This window comes from Syngnathus acus, chromosome 12, assembly GCF_901709675.1.
Source record: "Syngnathus acus chromosome 12, fSynAcu1.2, whole genome shotgun sequence".
NCBI lineage: Eukaryota > Metazoa > Chordata > Actinopteri > Syngnathiformes > Syngnathidae > Syngnathus > Syngnathus acus.
In genome coordinates this window covers 4,587,778-4,607,110 of record NC_051097.1, presented here as the reverse complement: position 1 = coordinate 4,607,110, position 19,333 = coordinate 4,587,778, and the positions used below count along the sequence as shown (strand labels likewise).

The 19,333-nt window shown below is 44.9% G+C and overlaps 3 protein-coding genes across 3 annotated transcripts; 2 read left to right on the top strand and 1 right to left on the bottom strand.

Annotated features, from left to right (window-relative positions):
- Window positions 1-294: 294 nt before the first annotated feature.
- LOC119131004 (lys-63-specific deubiquitinase BRCC36-like) lies at window positions 295-1,941 on the bottom strand. Its single transcript, XM_037265053.1, has one exon. The coding sequence runs from the start codon at window positions 1,788-1,790 to the stop codon at window positions 1,008-1,010; it is 783 nt and encodes a 260-aa protein (XP_037120948.1). The 5' UTR covers window positions 1,791-1,941; the 3' UTR covers window positions 295-1,007.
- Window positions 1,942-6,939: 4,998 nt separating this feature from the next.
- LOC119131663 (C-type mannose receptor 2-like) lies at window positions 6,940-16,294 on the top strand. Its single transcript, XM_037266297.1, has 14 exons — window positions 6,940-7,066; window positions 9,583-9,800; window positions 10,539-10,651; window positions 10,785-10,906; window positions 10,977-11,039; window positions 14,135-14,290; window positions 14,371-14,453; window positions 14,797-14,914; window positions 14,988-15,032; window positions 15,104-15,271; window positions 15,530-15,640; window positions 15,709-15,819; window positions 15,968-16,193; window positions 16,243-16,294. The coding sequence occupies exons 1-14, from the start codon at window positions 6,988-6,990 to the stop codon at window positions 16,292-16,294; spliced, it is 1,665 nt and encodes a 554-aa protein (XP_037122192.1). The 5' UTR covers window positions 6,940-6,987.
- Window positions 13,212-13,616, top strand: LOC119131762 (secretory phospholipase A2 receptor-like). The gene is made up of 2 exons (XM_037266470.1): window positions 13,212-13,432; window positions 13,499-13,616. The coding sequence occupies exons 1-2, from the start codon at window positions 13,286-13,288 to the stop codon at window positions 13,613-13,615; spliced, it is 264 nt and encodes an 87-aa protein (XP_037122365.1). The 5' UTR covers window positions 13,212-13,285; the 3' UTR covers window position 13,616.
- Window positions 16,295-19,333: the final 3,039 nt, after the last annotated feature.

The window sequence follows — 19,333 nt, the reverse complement described above, 5'->3', positions numbered from 1 at the left end:
CTAGCTTTTAAATCAGAGAGTAGTAAAAACTGTTATACATATTATTTTAAAAAATGAATGGAAATAAAAATTGCCAGCAATAACTCTATTTTTTGTAAAGTGAACTCAATATTTAATTTAGTCTTGACACATGAAGTCAATGTACAATTTGTCTTTGCGGGCCACATGAAATGATGTGGCGGGCCATGTCTGGCCCCTGGGCCTTGAGTTTGACACCTATGATCTAGTCACTAGACTTTAGTGGCAATTCAATTACAATAGTCCAAAAATAAAAGGACAAAAATGGCTCATACATCAAGTTTTATTAACACCACAACAGATTTATTTGGCTTGGGTGTAGTGCATAAAATATGAGATAAGATCGAAAACTTGCTAAGCTTGTATATCCCATTTATGTACAGTATACAGTATTTACAAGGGGGCGTCCATTAATACAAATGCTTTTTTTTTCTTTAACAAATTGTATGTTTAGTTTAACATGGATTGGTTAGATGGGCTCTGTTAGAGACATGTACCAATTCTTAACACCTTATCAGATTTTCTTTAGTCACGACTGCCTCACGAGTAACACGTGTTACTATCGTGCTCTACTTGTTTTGCCAGTGTTCAGAAATGTCACAGTAGTATTAGTGGGAAAAAAACCTTAACAAGTGAGGCAGATGTAGGAGTGAACTTAATTTTCTTACTTGTGAGAACAAAGCATACAATTGTATATGATCAATGGAGAGTATAAATTCTCAAATATAGGCACTTGCTCTGTTTACCACTGCCTGCAAGGAAAAAAGACAAAAAAAAACATTGCTTTGCTTCACTAGTGCTCCAACTTAAGCAAGTTGGGTTATTTTTTTGTCCTTGTTCGGAGAGCAAACATTTGACTTAGACAACATTGTATTTGGAATAACTTCAATGACCACTTCAGAGAAGGAAATGCAAACATACCACCCCCCCCCCCCCCCCCCCCGAAAAAAATTGTGTCCCAATCAACTCTTCTCCCATCCTTCACCCACTCAGAGGGCACTCAGCTCCTGCGTCAGTCTCTCCTTCTCCCGCTCCAGCGCCGCAATGATCTGCTTGTTCTGCTCCAGGCGATCCTCCAGCCACTGCAGCAGCGGTCCGCTCACTGCTGACATCTGGCTGCATAAGTTCTTGGTGAATACAGACCCGTTGTGGATCTTGGTGACCGGGTCCAAGTGGGCCAGGCTGTGGATCTTCCGGTACGTATCCTGCTCCTCTTGACACAGAATCCGCGGGAGCTCCACGGCCGACTCCAGGCACACTTTACCGATGGTCTCGCGCGGGACAACGTGAATCGGGATTTCCACACGCTCGTAGTCGGAACCCTTTTGGGCCTGGGTCGACTGGAAGCAGGTGTACAGAACGCGGCCCGTCTTGGTGTTTTTGTCCTCGATGAAGCAGGAGAAGATGAGGCCCACGAAGCCCTGATCCAGCATTTGGTACATTGCCTGAGTCCGGACGTCGACGTGCGAGGGCCACACGGTGATGTGCGGATGGGAGTGGTACCAGCCAACCACCCGCATCGGCTTGCCTGTCGTGTCGGCCAGCCTCTCGGCCTCCGTGGAGGCGGCAGACAGCTGCTCCGGGGAGATCTCCACCCGGTCCTTCCTCTTGTCCGACCGGCGGAGGATGATGACGGAGTGTATGTGGACGACCCTGGTGAGTTCCACCTCTCCGATACACAAACCCATCACTTCTTCTTTCTCTGTGCTCAACGCGTGATTCATACACACCAGGAAGGCGTCCGACTCTAGATGAACCGCACTGACTGCCATTCTCTTTCTTCAAAACAAATCTTAAACAAGACTGATATTAAAAGTACGAACTGGGAGGGAACCTGGGTTTACCTTGGCGTTTGCTTTCAGTTAGAGGTCCGAGTTGACGCAACGATCGGCGCAAGGTTCCGCCTGCCCAAAAGAAAAAGAAAAAAAATCTTCTTTCCTGCTTTTTGTTGTTGTTGTTGCCAGTTTACCTCCTGATATATGGGGCATTACCGCCACCTACTGGGTCGAATGTTACGACGAGAGAGTCGGCAGTTACAGACTAAAAACACACTACCCGTTCCATTCGCCCGGTTTTCCCAGGGAACTCAAATAACTGTCTCTGAACTTTTCCGATCTCTACCTGCAGAATATGTCCCAGTCTAAATGCTACCTCTGCTTTTGGAGTTACTCCTGCGCCTACTACCTGTACTGTACTGCTTCCCACCAATGCTTGGATATTTCTCTGTTGCCTTCACAATTATCTTTTTTTTTTAGTTTTGCTAATTGCCTCTACAATAATTGGAGAGTCTGCCTTTATTTTTATAAATTCTTCACATGTTGCCTTGCTGTTCTCTGGTGTCACTGTTTTAATATCTTGCCAACTAATTCCTACTTTCTATGTCGCTTCTGCATACTTTGTATTTCTACTGCTTTCTTGTTTACCTCACAACCCCGATAAGCTGAAGCATGCCCCCCCCCTCCCCCGGCCTTGTGCTATTTATTTGATCCATTTGAAAATAAAAAATATACACTACCGTTCAAAAGTTTGGGGTCACAAAATTGTTTGGGTGACCCCAAACTTTTGAACGGTAGTGTATATATTTATTTAGATAATTATTTATAGATTATATATATAATCTTCTGTGTAAGAAATCTTATAATATATATGTATACTTATATTCATAGATTTTTTATAATCTTATACAAATATAAGATATAATTTATAATATTTAATTCATAATATTTTATTATAATAATATTTACACTACCGTTCAAAAGTTTGGGGTCACCCAAACAATTTTGTGACCCCAAACTTTTGAACGGTAGTGTATATATCGAGTGTCCTTTGAGAATAATAGCACAGACCTGTTCTCAAAAAATACATTAGGAATTTAATTTTAAATCAAAGCAGCAACTAATATTATGATTGATTATATCGTGATTCACTACCTCACTTAAAAAAACAATTACAAACTATATATTTTTTTTCTTCCAAAATGCCCTTGCCTAAAATTATGTTATTTAAAACCTAAAATTCTAGAAAAATAACTAACAATCGCCACTAGATGTCACAATTAGTTATTGGGCGCGTATAGTTCTCAACCTTTTTGGGCTTGTGTCTTTAATTCCAAAGAGAAGGCCATTCAGACTGCTACAGCTACAACTAAAGTACTTTTGCAACACTGCAGGCCCACAGGAAAGAGGGACGCCCGCAACGTCACATTCCTTCAAGCAGTGGAACAAAAGCCTTCACTGGTGTAAATTGATTGTGCGCTTTATCTTCTAATTCAAGCAAGGCCTTAAGCAACATTTCATATTAAAAAGTAGAGTTGAAAGAGACCACATAGAGTTGATGACACGCAAACTAGGGTTTATCGTTAGTGACGATGATGAGGTAAATACAAAGACACACCATTCAAAAGCTTTTATTGGGAATTCATGCAATAAATCAATATTTGCAGTGTTGACATTTCTTTTCCAAGACATCTTCAGTTTTCCCTGGCATGCTGTCAATCAACTTCTGGACCAGATTCTGACTAATGGTTTTTGCATAATCAATACTTGGAGTTTGTCAAACTTTCTGGGTTTTTGATTGTCTACCCCACCCACCTCCTGAGGATTGACTCCCAAGTACTCAATTGGATAAAAAAAAAATCTGGGAAGTTTGCCGTGGAAACGTGTTTTTTTTTTTTTTTGTGTGTGTGGCGTTCATTTTCAAGGCAAATAAGGTTTATTTTGCAATTAAGCAGCAGTTGAGCTGGTCACTTCTCATTACATTCTGGAGGATATGCAAATTGCTAATATAAAATCTGAGACAGCAGACTTTGTGAAAATTAATAGTTGTGGAATGGCACACTAACTCATTTTGACTGAGCCACACACACACACACACACACACACACACACACACACACACACACACACACACGCATGCACAAAAAGAAATACACTTTGAAATCTATTAAGGAAACATTTATTCCCAAATGTATACTTGTTGCTCTTCATGAGCTTTGTGCCTGGTGCCAAACTATTTGGGTATTTGCTTGTTGCCAACTGATGCAATCATGCATGAACCACATAAAAGTGAGCCAATGGTCATTTAGGTTCTTGTGAATGACTGAGTGTATGGCATCACTGACAAAGACAATTGTGGCAGGTGGAATCACAGAGAGTAAAATTCCAATTGATGAAGATTCGGGACGGCAAGGAGACTGTGCGGCAGCGTTGCACCATTGGATGACTGAATGGAAACAAGATAACCTGAGAATAACTGTGTTGGCAACATTTGTAACAAGCAGCATTATGTTGGAAATATGTCTCTGTATCAAATTCGGTCTTCAAGATAAGGGAGGAGGAGGCAGAGAATAGAAAACGAAACTTAACACGCACGCGCATGCATGCACACAGGCACACGCACGCACACACACACACACACACTCCATTTGAGAAGAGAGGATTCCTTAATGTGTGCGTGTGCGCGTGTGTGTGTGTGTGTGTGTGTGTGTGTGTGTGTGTGTGTGTGTGTGTGTGTGTGTGTGTGTGTGTGTGTGTGTGTGTGTGTGTGTGTGTGTGTGTGTGTGTGCGTGCGCGCGTGTGTGCGTGCGTGCGAGCGAGCGAGAGTTAGGCTTCGTTTGTGTGTGTTAGGTTTCGGTTTCTTTTCTCCGGCACCTCTCTTCTCTTGGAGCCTGAATTTGTTACAGACATATTTCCGACAAGATGCTGCTGGTAACAAATGTATCCAGCACAGTGATCCTCTTGGTTTCACTCAAGGCCATTCAAAGGTGCCGCGCCTCCGCAGGGCCGCCACGGTCTCCCAGCTATCCTGAATTGTCATCAATTAGAATATCACTCTCTGTGATTCCACAATTGTCGTTGTCAGTGATGACATACACTCACTTATTCACGAGAGCACCTACACCGTGTGCACAATGATTAGGAAATTTTATTTTTCAGGATTAATTTTATGACTACAGTGACCGCAGTCAATCCAAAATGTTAATAAACTTCAATCTGATTATCTCATAAAGTAAAACAGAGGTTTTGGCTTTCTAAGAAGAAAATCTGTGTGTGCACAATTATTGGGCAATTATTAGTGTAGAGAAGTATTATGCAACTAAATGAAAACCAAAATGTTCACACATCATTTGTTTATTGTCATCTGTTTAAGTGAGAATAATAATCAAACAACTCAAAACATTTCTGACATTTCCCCCCAAAAAAAATCAGTGACCAATATAGCCACCCTTCTTTTCAATAATAACCACAAGCCTTTCGTTCATGGAGTCTGTCAGTTTCTTGATCTGCTGACAATCAACTTTCTGTGTTGCAACAACCGTAGCCTCCCAGAGAGGTTCAGAGAGGTGTACTGTCTTCCCCCACTGTAAATCTCCCGTTGGAAAAGGGCCCACAAGTTCTCAATAGGTTTTAGGTCTGGTGAGGAAGGGGGCCCATGTCATCATACTTTCATCTCTAAGGCCTTCATTGGCTAGCCATGCAGTGGAGTACTTTGATGCATGCGCTGGAGCATTGTCCTGCATAAAAATCATGGTCTTCTTGAAAGATGCTGACTTTTCCCTGTACCACTGCTTGAAGAAAGTATCTTCTAAAAACTGGCAGTAGATTTGGGAGTTGAGTTTGTGTCCATCTTCAACCCGAAAAGGTCCAACTAGCCCATACCAGTACTCCACCTTGCTGGTGTCTGAGTCGAAACGGAGCTCTGTGCCCGACACTGATCCAGCCGCAGGCCCATTCATCTGGTCCGTCAAGAGTCACTCTCATCTCATCAGTTCATCTTAAGTTCTGTCTTAAGATACACTACCGTTCAAAAGTTTGGGGTCACAAAATTGTTTGGGTGACCCCAAACTTTTGAACGGTAGTGTAAATATTATTATAATAAAATATTATGAATTAAATATTATAAATTATATCTTATATTTGTATAAGATTATAAAAAATCTATGAATATAAGTATACATATATATTATAAGATTTTTTACACAGAAGATTATATATATAATCTATAAATAATTATCTAAATAAATATATACACTACCGTTCAAAGGTTTGGGGTCACCCAAACAATTTTGTGACCCCAAACTTTTGAACGGTAGTGTATGTCTTGGCCCAGTTTTGACGTTTCAATTTGTGCCTCTTGTTTAGTGGTGGTCGGGTTTCATCTTTTCTTACCTTGGCCATGTCTTTGAGCACAGAACACCTTGACACTCCAAGTAGGTTGTAGTTCTGAACTATGACAACACTAGAGGATAACGGGTTCGTGGTGGCTTCACCTTTGATTCCTCTCGAATCTTTTGCAGTTAATTTACGTATTTTCTTCTCAACACGTTTCTTGCAACCCTGTTGACTATATGCAACCAAAACGGAGACAATCCCCTTGGTAAAACTGTCTAGGACCGCCAGTGCCTTTTAAGAAGACATTCCTTCTGTGGAATAGACCTGCTTGCCTGCATTTGGCTCCCTAGCCCAAAATGTGACATGTCAACCTGCTCATTGCTGCTCGGACACAATTGATCAGAAAATGTCAGCTGATTTAGTGACCCAATGTTTTTGCTCTTTCTGTCAGCCAACGTTGTCATGAGCTGAATCCGCTTTGACGGATGTCGAGTAAAAATTACTTTTACGCATTACTTGGCTTCACTTTGAAACGTAGGTTGAAGTGACCATGCACAAAGGTTGTCCCTCTTTTTTGCTTGCTTCAACTGTTTCCCATCCCGAATCAAATCAAAGTCTGAGCGAAGGTGGCCAAAATAATATCGCGTTACCGCAGCCAAAGACGTGCACACGTAAAGAGCGTCTCCACTGGAACGCGCTCTTCCTCAGGTGCGTGAGTCACGTGGGTGGGGGCCGAGCAGCAGAAGCAGCAGCAGCAGCACCGGAGCAAGCTTCCGTTCGGCGGCCGTCACCTGTTTTTTGCGGAGCACCACATCGTGATTTCTGCGTTCAATAGCCTCTCTGGTGGCCTTCCGTCACCATGATGGCCCCGCTGGCCGCGCGCCTGGCGCTGGTCCACCTGTCTTGCGTCGTATGGATGATGTACAGCTGCGCAGCCGGTGAGTACATAAAAGAAAATGTCCAACTTTGCGATCGTTGTACTCTTATTATAACTTTGGAAGGAGGCATTTGGTTCGGATTGCAATGCGGATCCGCTGCTGGGTTAAAAATTGGACCGACTCAGTAAGCTGGGTGAATTTACTATGGAATGTTTTGGCATTTATGGAGTTTTGTATAAAAATGGATTGTTCTGCGCCAAACAGTTCGGTCTGATTTGTAACCCAAATTTGGTCAAATGTTTGACCCAAATGGAGTTGTTTTAAGATTGGATGTTCTTGACGTCACATAAATGTTGTTCTTGTGCACGTAAACCTTGTGGGTCAACGTTTTTTCTTGAGTCATGTGAGTGCAAACTGTCTTTTTATGTTATACCTTTTTAACAAGCTAACATTGATTGCGAGACACAATGGGACATTGTATCCAGTGTATACAGAGTATCACTTTTCTTGAAAGGCAGACGCCCTATTTTTCTCCTCACATGCACTGTAGTGAAAATAAGCAAATAGTCAATTTTGTACTTAATAGTAATGAAGATGTCCGTTCTACATTAAAGTCGTACATCCTTGTGAGGATAAGTATAAGTGATCAAATCTCTCTTTAACACCAAACAATGTTTTATATCTAATAGGACGTGCAATATTGATCCAACTGAAACAATTACAGAAAAGAATATCATATGATCCACTTTGATTTTAACCTCGCACTTTTTTTGTCCATCCCTCCAAACAAAATCCACAAAAACATCATCTCGGCTGCAGAGTTTTTTTTTTTTTTTTTTTTTCGTATACGCACACGTATATCGATGTGCACATGCACACGCGTCACATAGCGAGACCACTATTGGCTTTAATATTCGCAACCGCACATTGAGTTTGTCTCATTCCAATAAAAAAGAAAAGGGAAAATACTTTGAAACGTGTGTCAAGGGGGTGAAGAGCAAAAGATAGTCACGGACATTGTTCTGTAGCTATGTTAGAACAAGAGGCGTGACTTGTCATCACGTCTTCCTTATTGCAAATGTATCTTTTGGCAATCGATGAAAAGAAAAGAAAAAGTTGGATGTGGAATTTATTGACCTGTAGCGCCATCGTGTGGACAGAACCTGAGTAAAAAAAAAAAAGAAAACTTCTTTCTCCGAGTGGCAGAACGACAGAAGTGGACTGAATCTCCTCCGTTCAGTTCTTGAAATTATTCAGCATATTGAAACTGGTTATCCTCTGAAAAAATGTGCCTTGTTGATTTTTTGTGACTCTATTATTTCAGGCTAATAGCCCTAAATTCCCAAGTCCTTTGTAAGTCTTGTCAATTCTCGATTGTCAGTCATGCAGGTGACACAGTTAGGTGGCGTGCATTCTTGCTTGTTTGCTGAATTTCTGGTTTTCACCAAGAGTTGAAAAATGACCATGGCAACTGTTGGATTTGGTCCACAATTTAGGGAGCGCTATCTGCGCCTCACGGCAAAAGCCATTGCCAATCACCTGTTATCCAATTCACTCACTGCGTGGTCGTTTAATTTCTTCAGATTTAGGAAAATGCAAAGACACTGAAGCAGAAATTAGACTTACACAGGTTGGTTGAGTTCAATCATAATTCTTGTTAAGAAAGCTCTGTTTTCAGGAAAGTACAATACAGCGCTGGGCCTTTCAAGAGCAGAAAGTCTCCATTCAGAAAAGGCAACGTTCAAGGTTCTTTGGTCAGCTTATATTCAGTTGGTGTGGGGCGCGTTTGATGGGTGATGAGTCGTTGGGGTGGGGCGAGTTCGCAGTAGCGTTTGATTCCATGGGAGTGGGTGCTGGTTCTGGACGATTCGGTGTGTGTGTGGGGGCTGTTGTCTTCCATCCCGTCTTTCGGCCTTGGTGATCATCTTTGGCCGAGTCCTTGGCTGTCTCCTTCTGGCACCAGCTGGTTTTTATCTCCGAGTGACCTTCCTGTAAACATTCTCCTCCATCCTTGCACATATACTGTCGTACCTCATTCTTTCACTTTTGTCATTTTGTACGAATTTATGTGAGCTTTTGGCTGTAACATCATTAATCTATTACTGTTCCCTGACTATGCAAAGTTAGTTCTTTTGATACTCCATGTCTTTGCTCACATCATTATATTCTTAGTTTAATCATGCTTCCCACCATATCTTATCTTTGTTAGGCAAAATATTTCCCTCTGCGCAGAGCGTTCAGTAGTAATCGAAAAGCTGGCGTCTCGCATTAGGCGACATATGACGTTTAATCAAAACACAAGATATAATCAAGTACTGTACGGTCAAGACGACTCTGGCCGTGTCCATGATTTAGAGAACAAACATCAGGCAAGCATTACACAGTTCCTTAAGGGTCATTAAGCTATTTAGGCCACATATCAAAAGACATTTATTTTGCAGTGCACAGAAATACATATTGAATCGTGAAGTTGTAGCAACCTCTGTTATTATCTTATATCAGCGTATCTGTTATTGTGGCTAGGCGGGTTTTGTGTCTTTTGACCCTATTCCTTCACAACTTTGATGGTTCATCAGGTGTAACCCGTCATAAGCCATGTGACACAAACCACGGATGGAATTCTCACGGCTCCAAATGCTACAAGAAGATAGACGCAACCAACGGTTGGCTGGGAGCTCGTCACGACTGCCTCTGGGAGGCCGGCGACCTGGTCTCCATCACTTCCGAGGAGGAGGAAAAGTTTGTGAAGTCGCAAATGGGCGACAAGCCGTTCTGGATCGGACTCTCCAATTTGGTGAGACGGAAGCGCAAGCGGCTGTTGTATGGAGGTAGCCTTGGGTCAAACGTTTTGAATTTGAACAATTGCTCTTAAATCTCTGTTGGCGCTCAGTACTGTCACTCAGAACTGGGTATTTCAATATAGATTTGTCACGGGCATCAATTCTAAGGCTGCCAATGTCATGACTATGCCGTATTGAGGTGTCAAATTCCATTTGTTTTAGTTCCTACGTTCCCTGAGAGCGCTGTCTCTGCGCAGTGGTTCCAATTAAGCCTTCCACTTAAGCTGTCATTTGTGATTCCACGCCCCGCCCCACGCCAGATTTGGGATTACAACTCAAAAAGATTTGAACCTGAATAAAAAAGATCCCATTCTGAAAAAACAACAGGAGTTGATCCTGAAAATAATTGCGAATCTGAATACATGCAACTGGAAAAAAGATCTCAAATCATGAAAATAAATTGCGGTGAAACCTGAAAATAAATACTATTTTCCAAAATATTACCAAGGCGAACTCAAAAACACTTTCAAACAAGTGTTTTGTTTTACTACATTGTTTTATTTTTCTAGTTTTAAGATCAGCTCGTTTATTTTCAGATTTAAGTTTGATTTTTTTCAAGTACATACGAGTTTTTTCAAGTACAAAACGTTTGACCCCAATCTACAAGGGATATTTAACATCAAATCCTTTCGATGAAGCATACTGTCGGCGAGCTTTTGGTACGCCATTGACAACGGGATTGGTTTCGGCAGGTCTGCGACAAGGACAGTTGTCAGGTTTTCGGAGCGGGAGAAAAGAGACTGAACTGGTCCGACACTGGTGTGACGCCGACCTACACCAACTGGAACACGGCTCAAGATGGAAGGTAAGAAGATCACCTCTTTGCATCCTGTGTCAGGTGGGATGCACGTTATCTGAGGACGTGAACGAGGGAAAAAAACACCAAATTGGCCCGTTTGTCTGATGTGTGTCTCGGTTTTCACGCCTTTTCCCAACAGGTCCAATGATGAATCCTGCGCGTACGTCAACCAAGGTGTGCACATAGGCAGTCAGCCTGGAAAGTGGAGACATGGCTCGTGCAGATCCTCATTGGCGTACATGTGCGAGCGGTCGCCCGACGGTAAGTCCACACGTCCGTTGCGATGTTGACGCTGAAAGGAGAAAAGTGCAACCACGCCGTATTTCTGCAGACTGCCCGGACGTATGGCCGTGTTCCTACAAAGACTTGGGTTACACTTACAGTCGAGTGGAGAGTGAGTGGCAGCGACGCTCCTTTTGACACCAGCGCCCTCTCGTGGTTTTCTGATTAGTTTCTTTTGGCTTTCAGCTTCCGACTGCGACTCTGGCGAGTTCCTGTACAAGGACTCTTGTTACCATTTTGAGGGGACACGTAACACCTGGCAAGCGGCTGAAGATTTCTGCGAGGAAGAGGGAGGTCTCTTGGCCAGCTTTCACTCAAAGGTTGACGGACAGTTTTTGGCTGGTGAGCACCAAGACAAATTGACCATGCCAGCAATCGTCCCGCTATTTTTCACCACAAGTGTTTGTTCTGTTTTCGTCAAGCTCACCGGCGAATGGGATATATCTCTTGGCTGGGACTCAAGAACAACAGTGGCAAATTTGAGTGGCGCGACGGATCATCTACAGTAAGTGACACGTTTGCAACGGAGGTCTAAAAAATTGTCACTTATGAAGCTGTCATGTTAGAAGGCAAGAGTTAAAAAGTGTCATTTTAGTAGAATAGAGTTGATTGAAATAGAAGGAAAAATCTGACAAGAATGGTCTCCCTGTCAAATAGATTTGACTTTGACTTGTATTGAGTCATGTTACGAGTGAAAAGATGTCTTAGATTTCTGAGGATGACCATTGTAATTTACAAGGAAAAAACAATGACGTGCTTTGTAGAATCAAAGTGCACCATTCATTTTACGGGGAGACATTTTGTTATTGAAAAGTTTCAATCAGAAAGTTGGAAGGGGGTTGGAACATCGCAACCATCTTATTGTGAGAAAGAGTTTGTGAAAATAAATTTGAGCGATTTGAATCAATGAAGTGACTTTGAAGGAATGTGGTGGGAAGCCATCCGAGCAACCGCAACACCAAACACGCTCGAGTCATGTCCACTGTCGTCCGCAGGATGATGTCCCGTGGCAGCTTCCTAAATCTACAGGTGACTGCACAAAATTGAATAATGATGGAAAAGTTGCGATCGACATTTGTACCGATGACTTTCGTCCATCCATCTGTCAAAAAGGTCAGAAAGTCACAACCTCTCATTTGCCCTTTGTCTTCTCATAGCTCTCTCATATTTGACCCCTCTCGCGTCCTTGCAGGCAAGGCCAGAGCTACTGTTCCGCTTCTTTCGGGTCCATCATCAGGATCAGGTGGGTGTCCCAACCTGCAGCCCACATGGAGAATTTTGCTTGCTCTCAAGTGACTCGAGTCTCGCTTGCAGGCAAGAGTGCAAATTGCGGCTGGTGGCGGGAGAACCCCGCCAACGAGGTCGATTGATTAATTGTATTACTGAATAAAAGTAACTCGTTACCGGGAAAAGCGTTACGGTTAAAAAAAATCACATAACACAATACATGCACGTTTTTGCCTTAAACCTCAATCAATATTAAAATACATTTTGATATCGCCTCTTGAAAATTCTTCAGCGGTCCTGTTGTGACTACTGATGGAAGTGCGTCAGTCAGCATGTATAAAACACTGGCTCTGATTGGCTACAGGCCATGACGCAGCCTTAGCCAATTGCTTACTGACTTAATTAACCTGAAAACTCCTCACTTGCCTCAAGCTCTCCCACACGGCCTGCAGATGAAGGTGGCGCTAAAGTCCCCACACAGTGATAAACACAGTGATAAAATCACTTTGCTTTTTCTTTTGGGGGGGGGGGGGCGGTCCGCCCCCCACATGACATAATAAATGCCGCCCATGTTGACTGCGCACTGAATTTCCTTTGTTCTTTGACATGTGCAAGAGTGCTTGAAATTATTCAGCATCTTGAAACTGGTTGACAAACATCTTGTGAAAAAAATTGCCTTGTTTATCTCTTGGGACAGTATTCTTTCAGACTAATAGCCCTAAATGCCCACCTAAATCTTGTCAGTTGGGGATTGTCAGCTATACAGGTGACTTAATCTGTCAAAAAGTGATATAAGGTTAAAGTCCCAAAAGTCCCAATGATCGTCGTCACACACACATCTGGGTGCGGTGAAACTTGTCCTCGGCGTTTAACCCATCCCCGTGTGATTTTGATCCATCCCCTGGGGGAGAGGGGAGCAGTGAGCAGCAGCGGTGCCGCGCTCGGGAATCATTTGGTGATCTGATAAAGGTGGCAATGCACTTCATGCCTGTTTGCTGAATTTCTGGTTTTCACCAAAGGTTGAAAAATGACCAAGGCAACTTTGCTGTTTCATCAGGATCGACCGATCATGAGGCAACATGTGACACAGTCAACGGATGGAGTCCTCACGGCTCAAACTGTTACAAGAAAATGAGCACAACCAACGGTTGGCTGGGGGCTCGCCACGACTGCTTCTGGGAGGGCGGCGACCTTGTCTCCATCACTTCAGAGGATGAGGAGAAGTTTGTGAAGAAGCAAATGGGCGACAAGGCGTTCTGGATCGGAGTCTCCAATCTGGTGAGGCGGAAGCGCAAGTGGGCTTCCTACTGGTACTCGAGTGACAACCAGTATTGTTTTTGGCAGGTTTGCGACAAGGACTGGTGTCAGTTTTTTGAAGCGGCAGAAAAGGGGCTGACTTGGTCCGACACTGCTCTGACGCCGATCTACGCTAACTGGACCTCGAGTCAAGACGGAAGGTAAGAGAACACCTCTTTGCGTTCTGTGTCAAGCGAGATGCACGGGGAGATTTTGGAACCCCTTTCCAAAAATGGGTAAATATGTGATGAGGTTTAAAAGAGCTTTTGTTTTCTTTTTATCGGGAAAGAGGAAAATAAACTCCAAATTGGCACGTTTGTCAGATGTGTGTCTCTCGACTTTTCCCAACAGCTCCAATGATGAATCCTGCGCGTACGTCAACCAAGGTGTGCACGTATACAGTCAGCCCGGCAAGTGGAGACGTGGGTCGTGCGGATCCTCATTGGCGTACATGTGCAAGCGGTCGCCCGGCGGTAAGTCCACACGTCTGTTGCGATGTTGATGCTGAAAGGAGAAAAGCGCAACCGCGCCATCTTTCTGCAGACTGCCCGGAGGGATGGCCGTGTTCCTACAAAGACTTCGGTCACACTTACAGTCGAGTTGAGAGTTGAGTGGCAGCGACGCTTCTTTCTACACCCAAACTGCGTCGTCGTGGTTTTCTAATTAGTTTCTTTTGGCTTTCAGCTTCCTACTGCGACTCTGGTGAGTTCCTGTACAAGGACTCTTGTTACCATTTTGAGGGGAGGAATGGAACTTGGCAAGCGGCTGAAGATTTCTGCAAGGAAGAGGGAGGTCTCTTGGCCAGCGTCCACTCAAAGGTTGACGGACAGTTTTTGGCTGGTGAGCACCAAGACAAATTGACCATGCTAGCAATCGTCCCGCAATTTTTCCTCACAAGTGTTTGTTCTGCTTTCCTCAAGCTCACCAGCGAATAGCATGGTATTCTTGGCTGGGACTCAAGAAGAACAATGGCAAATTTGAGTGGCGCGACGGATCATCTACAGTAAGTGACTGTGTGCAAGGGAGATCTAAAAAGTTTTCACTTTGCCCTAATGAAGCTGTTACGTTAGAAGGATAAAGTTGAAAAGTGTCATTTCAGCAGAACAAAGTTGATTGAATCTGGAAACATCGAACAAGAATGGTCTCCCTGTCTAGATTATATAGATTACAAACTGAAAGTTGGAAGAGGTTGGAACATCGCAACAATTCTTATTGTGAGATAGAGCTTGTGAAGATTAATTTGAGCGATTTGAATCAATGAAGTGACTTTGAAGGAATGTGGTGGGAAGCCATCCGAGCAACTGCAACACCAAACACGCTCGAGTCATGTCCACTGTCGTCTTCAGGATGATGTCCCGTGGCATCTTCCTAAACCTTCAGGTGACTGCACAAAATTGACTGGTGCTGGAGAAGTTGAGATCGACAGTTGTGCTTCTTACGATCGTCCATCCATCTGTCAAAAAGGTCATAAAGTCACAACCTCTCATTTGCCCTTCTCATTGCTCTCTCATATTTGACCCCTCTCGCATCCTTGCAGGCAAGGCCAGAGCTTCTCTTCCGCCTCTTCCGGCATCAGCATCAGGTGGGCGTCCCAACCTGCAGCCCGCATGCAGAATCTTGTTTGCCCTCAAGTGACTCGAGTCTCGTTTGCAGACAAGAGTCCAAAGTGCGGCTTGTGGCGGGAGAACCCCGCCAACGACTTCTGCTACCTGATCAACGACATGGCCACCAAGACCTGGAAGGAGGCGCGAGACGAGTGCGCCCGCCGCAGAGGCAACCTGCTCGCCATCACCGACTTACAGGAACACAACTTCATACACGGTAGGTCGTCCTCAGTCTGCTTCGCTTTTTGGCGCAGCCGAAGTACTTAATGAAAGAATCCATCGAGAGACCACCGACTCACGTCAACATTTTGCCGAGTTTCTGTCATTCCAAAGGATAGACCAAAAATAAGCTTGTGACCCCCGCCAACAAGGACCCAACCCAGACGTCACCATCACTTCGTTTTAGTTAAGCGTTTTGGACTCGCATCTGTAAGATGCTGCAACCTTCTGTTCTGTATTTACCTTTGACCCAAAGGGCTTCTGCCAAGCGGTTCCTCTTTGTGGTTGGACGCCAGCGACATCATTGTTGAAGTCGGCAGCGAGCAGTCTGACGAATCCTCACCGAGTTCCGTCCTTTTGGGCGCAAGTGGGTCTAAAACCTGGCCGATGTATGAAGGAACGAAGGAGCGCTGAGCATCTGTGGTCTCCTTCAAGGTAACCCTGGTGACCCCCCCGGCCGACGCTGCAACTCCTTACTCCATGGCAAGGGCGGCATAGAAGTTGTCGATTGTGAGAAGAAGAGCGGCTACGTCTGCAGGAGAAGAGGTAAGACGAGATGCTCGGCCGGGAGGACCAAAGTGGCAATTGTAACGTTTTTGGTCTGATGTGAGTGGTGATGCAGGTGACGCAATTGGCTGAAACTGAATGAATAATTTTAGTAAAGAAGACAAAAAATCCCAAAATGTTCCCTCAGGCATTCAGACATGTGAAATGACCAAAGGGTGGCACGGCTTCGGCTCCAGCTGCTACAGGAAGATGGAGACCACCAACGGTTGGCTGGGGGCCCGTTACGACTGCGTCTGGGAGGGCGGCGACCTGGTCTCCATCACCTCGGAGGACGAGCAAAAGTTCGTGATGGAGCAAATGGCCGACAAGCCGTTCTGGATCGGACTCTCCAACCTGGTGAGACGGAAGCGCAAGTGGGCGTTCTCCTGGTACTTGAGTGACAACCAGTATTGTTTTTGGCAGGACTGCGCCGAGGTCTGGTGTCAGTTTTTTAAAGCGGGAGAAAAGAGGCTGACTTGGTCCGACACTGCTCTGACGCCGATCTACGCTAACTGGACCTCGAGTCAAGACGGAAGGTAGGAAGGTCACCTTTTTGCGTCCTGTGCCGGGCAAGATGCAGATGTTTGTCTCGTTTTTCACGCCTTTTCCCGACAGCTCCGACGATGAATCTTGCACGTACGTCAACCAAGGTGTGCACGTAGACAGTCAGCCTGGAAAATTGAGACATGGCTCGTGCAGATCCTCCTTAATGTACATGTGCGAGCGGCCGCTCGACGGTAAGTCTGCACGTCCGTTGATGTTGACGCTCAAAGGAGAAAAAGAATGCAATCAGGTCGTCCCCCTGCAGCCTGCCCGGATGGACGGCTGTGTTCCTACAAAGACTATGGAATCGGCTACAATCGAGTGGAGAGTGAGTGGCAGCGACGCTTTTTTTCACACCTGCACTGTCTTGTTGTGGATTTGTAATCCATGTGTCTTGGTGGCTTCAGCTTCCTACTGCGACACTGGCGACTTCCTGTACAGGGACTCTTGCTATCACTTTGAGGGGACGAAGCGAACTTGGGAGGCAGCCGAGAGGTTCTGCGAAGAATGGAACGGTGGTCACCTGGCCAGCGTCCAGTCACTGGTTGATGGCCAATTCTTGGCTGGTGAGCTTCAAGACAAACTGCCGATCCCAGCTATCGTCCCCTAGCGCTTCGCAATGTCTGACACCATGCTCTTCTTGTGCTAAATCTCCTCGCTTCTTTGATATCCTCAAGCTCACGTGCCATATGCAGGAGGAGTGCAATCTTGGGTGGGACTCAAGAAGAACAAGGACAACTTTGAGTGGAGCGACGCAACACCTACGGTAAGGGAAACGTTTACAGCAGTCTACAAAAGCTGTCATTTGCTCAGAATGAAGGTGTCATATCGGAAGCCAAATTTTACAGAACAATGTAAGAATGGTCACCGTGTTACAAAAGAGATAAACATTGAAGGTGTGAATCAGCTGAAGCATTAACAAGGACAAAGTTATGAAATGATGAGAATGAAAGTGAGTGAAGTGAAAAATCAAAGTGCAGAATTTCAGAGGTTAAGGTTAGACATTTCTGAGAATAAAATGACTGGAAAAGTTCGAGTATGAAATTCAAGTTGTGATTTAACTCGAAGAAAATTGTAAAATGAATTCAAGTCATACTGTAGGAAAGGGTTGAGAAAATATTGATCAGTGGGAGGAAAAAAGGACTCATCATTTTGGAGGAAATGCGGTGGGAAGCAAGCCCAAACGCACCAAAGTCACTTCTGGCGTGTCGTCGGCAGGGCAACATTGTGTGGGTGCCAAACGGGCCGAAAGGGCTTGGTGGCTGCTCTGCCTTGTCGCCGACTGGTCAACTTGAGGATTGGTCCTGCACCGAAAGTCGGCCATTCATCTGTAAAAAAGGTCCGAAAATGACGACCAATCACTTTGCCCTCTCATAATAATAATAATAGAATGCACTTTACATTTTAAGGTAAATCTAAGAGTGCGAATGACTCCTTTCTTTTCCTTTCTTGCAGCCAAGGTCCAAGAGTTTCTTCTTCCTCCGCCGGCAGGTGGGCGTCCCTCCCGGCAGTCGACATGAGGTCTGTTGTCACCGGTTTGCCCTCAAGTGACTCGAGTCTCGCTTGCAGGCTGGAGTGCAAAGTGCGGCTGGTGGCTGGACCGATCCTCCTCCTCCGACTTCTGCTACCTGATCCAGCACAAGCCCACCAAGACGTGGCAGAAGGCGCGAGACGACTGCCTCCGCCGAGGAGGCGACCTGCTCAGCATCGCCGACTCAAATGAACAGGCATTCACACAAGGTAGGCTGTCCGTCCGTCAGGTTGCCGTCAGGGCTGTTGAATTCCCCCAACATGGGCAGAGCGCCAGACCTCACATGCATGCATTTGGTTTCCTCGGACAACCGCGAATATACTTGAATATACGATACTGCGTGGCCACCAGTCAGCGAGCCATCAGCGAGCAGAGCGCCAACAGGAATGTCTCAAACTCTTGTTGCATATTTTACCATTTACCTCCAAAGGTCTGTACACTTCTCTGTCGAGCGCTCCCTCTCTGTGGTTGGGGGCCAACAACAAGATCATGAAAGACGGGAGCGAGTGGACTGACGGATCCCCGTTCGGTTACATGCTCATGGACAGAGGTGTGTCCAAAACCCAACCGATGTTTGCCTGCGATGTTGCGGTGAAACGGAGCCGAGCATCTGTCATCTCCTTCCAGATGACCCCGGTGACCTCTCTGGTGCATCCTGTCTTTCCTTACTCACAAGCAACGGCCGCTGGAAGTTTGACGATTGCAGGAAGAAAAGGGGCTACATCTGCAAGAAAAGAGGTAAGACGTGGCTACGCTCAGTGGATTCTCACAACGTGCTGACTCGAGTCTTTGGCTTTTGTCTTCCAGGAATCCCGGCAAAGCCTCAGCAGCCTCTTCCTGGTAAGTCTGGTGACTTCAAACGATGCAAAACAAAAATGACATGACGATGCTTGTCTTTATTTTTACTTTACTTTCATGGTGTAAAGAATTCGGGCTGTAAGCTAATGAGGGTTATGCAAGATCAGCTCGCAGTATAGTGACTATACCATGGGTGACTATTCTATTAGCTAAATAATCCTCTGTAGCAGCCCGAGTTGAAAATTGCACTAAGATATGTATTATATAAATATATTTATGCGCGATGCAGAAAAATGTGACATGCAGGGAATGCAGAAATGTGTGTGTGTGTGTGTGTGGGGGGGGGGGGTATAACCTCCAACCTGCCTCTGGAGACACCCCCGTCTAGAACAGCCAGTGCTTTGGGAAGTAGCCCTGCTCATTTGCGGTGATTTTAATGGCCCATTATTTCAGATTTTGTTTAAGAAGAATATGTTCGCCAATGTCCTGAGTTGAATGCACTTTTTCATTGGGGTGGCCGAGGGGGGCCCTGCATCAGCTGGGGTGGCCATATGACAACCAGGGATGTGGGGGTTGATGGTCAAGTGTACAATCCTAATAATTTACTTAATGGAATTGTTTTATTTGACAAAATTTACTTGT

Bases quoted from the DNA above. Each gene is read 5' to 3' on its own strand.
- LOC119131004 (XM_037265053.1), bottom strand. From the start codon at position 1,790: ATGGCAGTCAGTGCGGTTCATCTAGAGTCGGACGCCTTCCTGGTGTGT.
- LOC119131663 (XM_037266297.1), top strand. From the start codon at position 6,988: ATGATGGCCCCGCTGGCCGCGCGCCTGGCGCTGGTCCACCTGTCTTGC. The intron at 14,454-14,796 runs GTAAGTGACTGT...TGTCGTCTTCAG, and splicing joins GGCGCGACGGATCATCTACA to GATGATGTCCCGTGGCATCT. The intron at 15,641-15,708 runs GTGGGTCTAAAA...GTCTCCTTCAAG, and splicing joins TTCCGTCCTTTTGGGCGCAA to GTAACCCTGGTGACCCCCCC.
- LOC119131762 (XM_037266470.1), top strand. From the start codon at position 13,286: ATGAGCACAACCAACGGTTGGCTGGGGGCTCGCCACGACTGCTTCTGG. The intron at 13,433-13,498 runs GTGAGGCGGAAG...TGTTTTTGGCAG, and splicing joins GGATCGGAGTCTCCAATCTG to GTTTGCGACAAGGACTGGTG.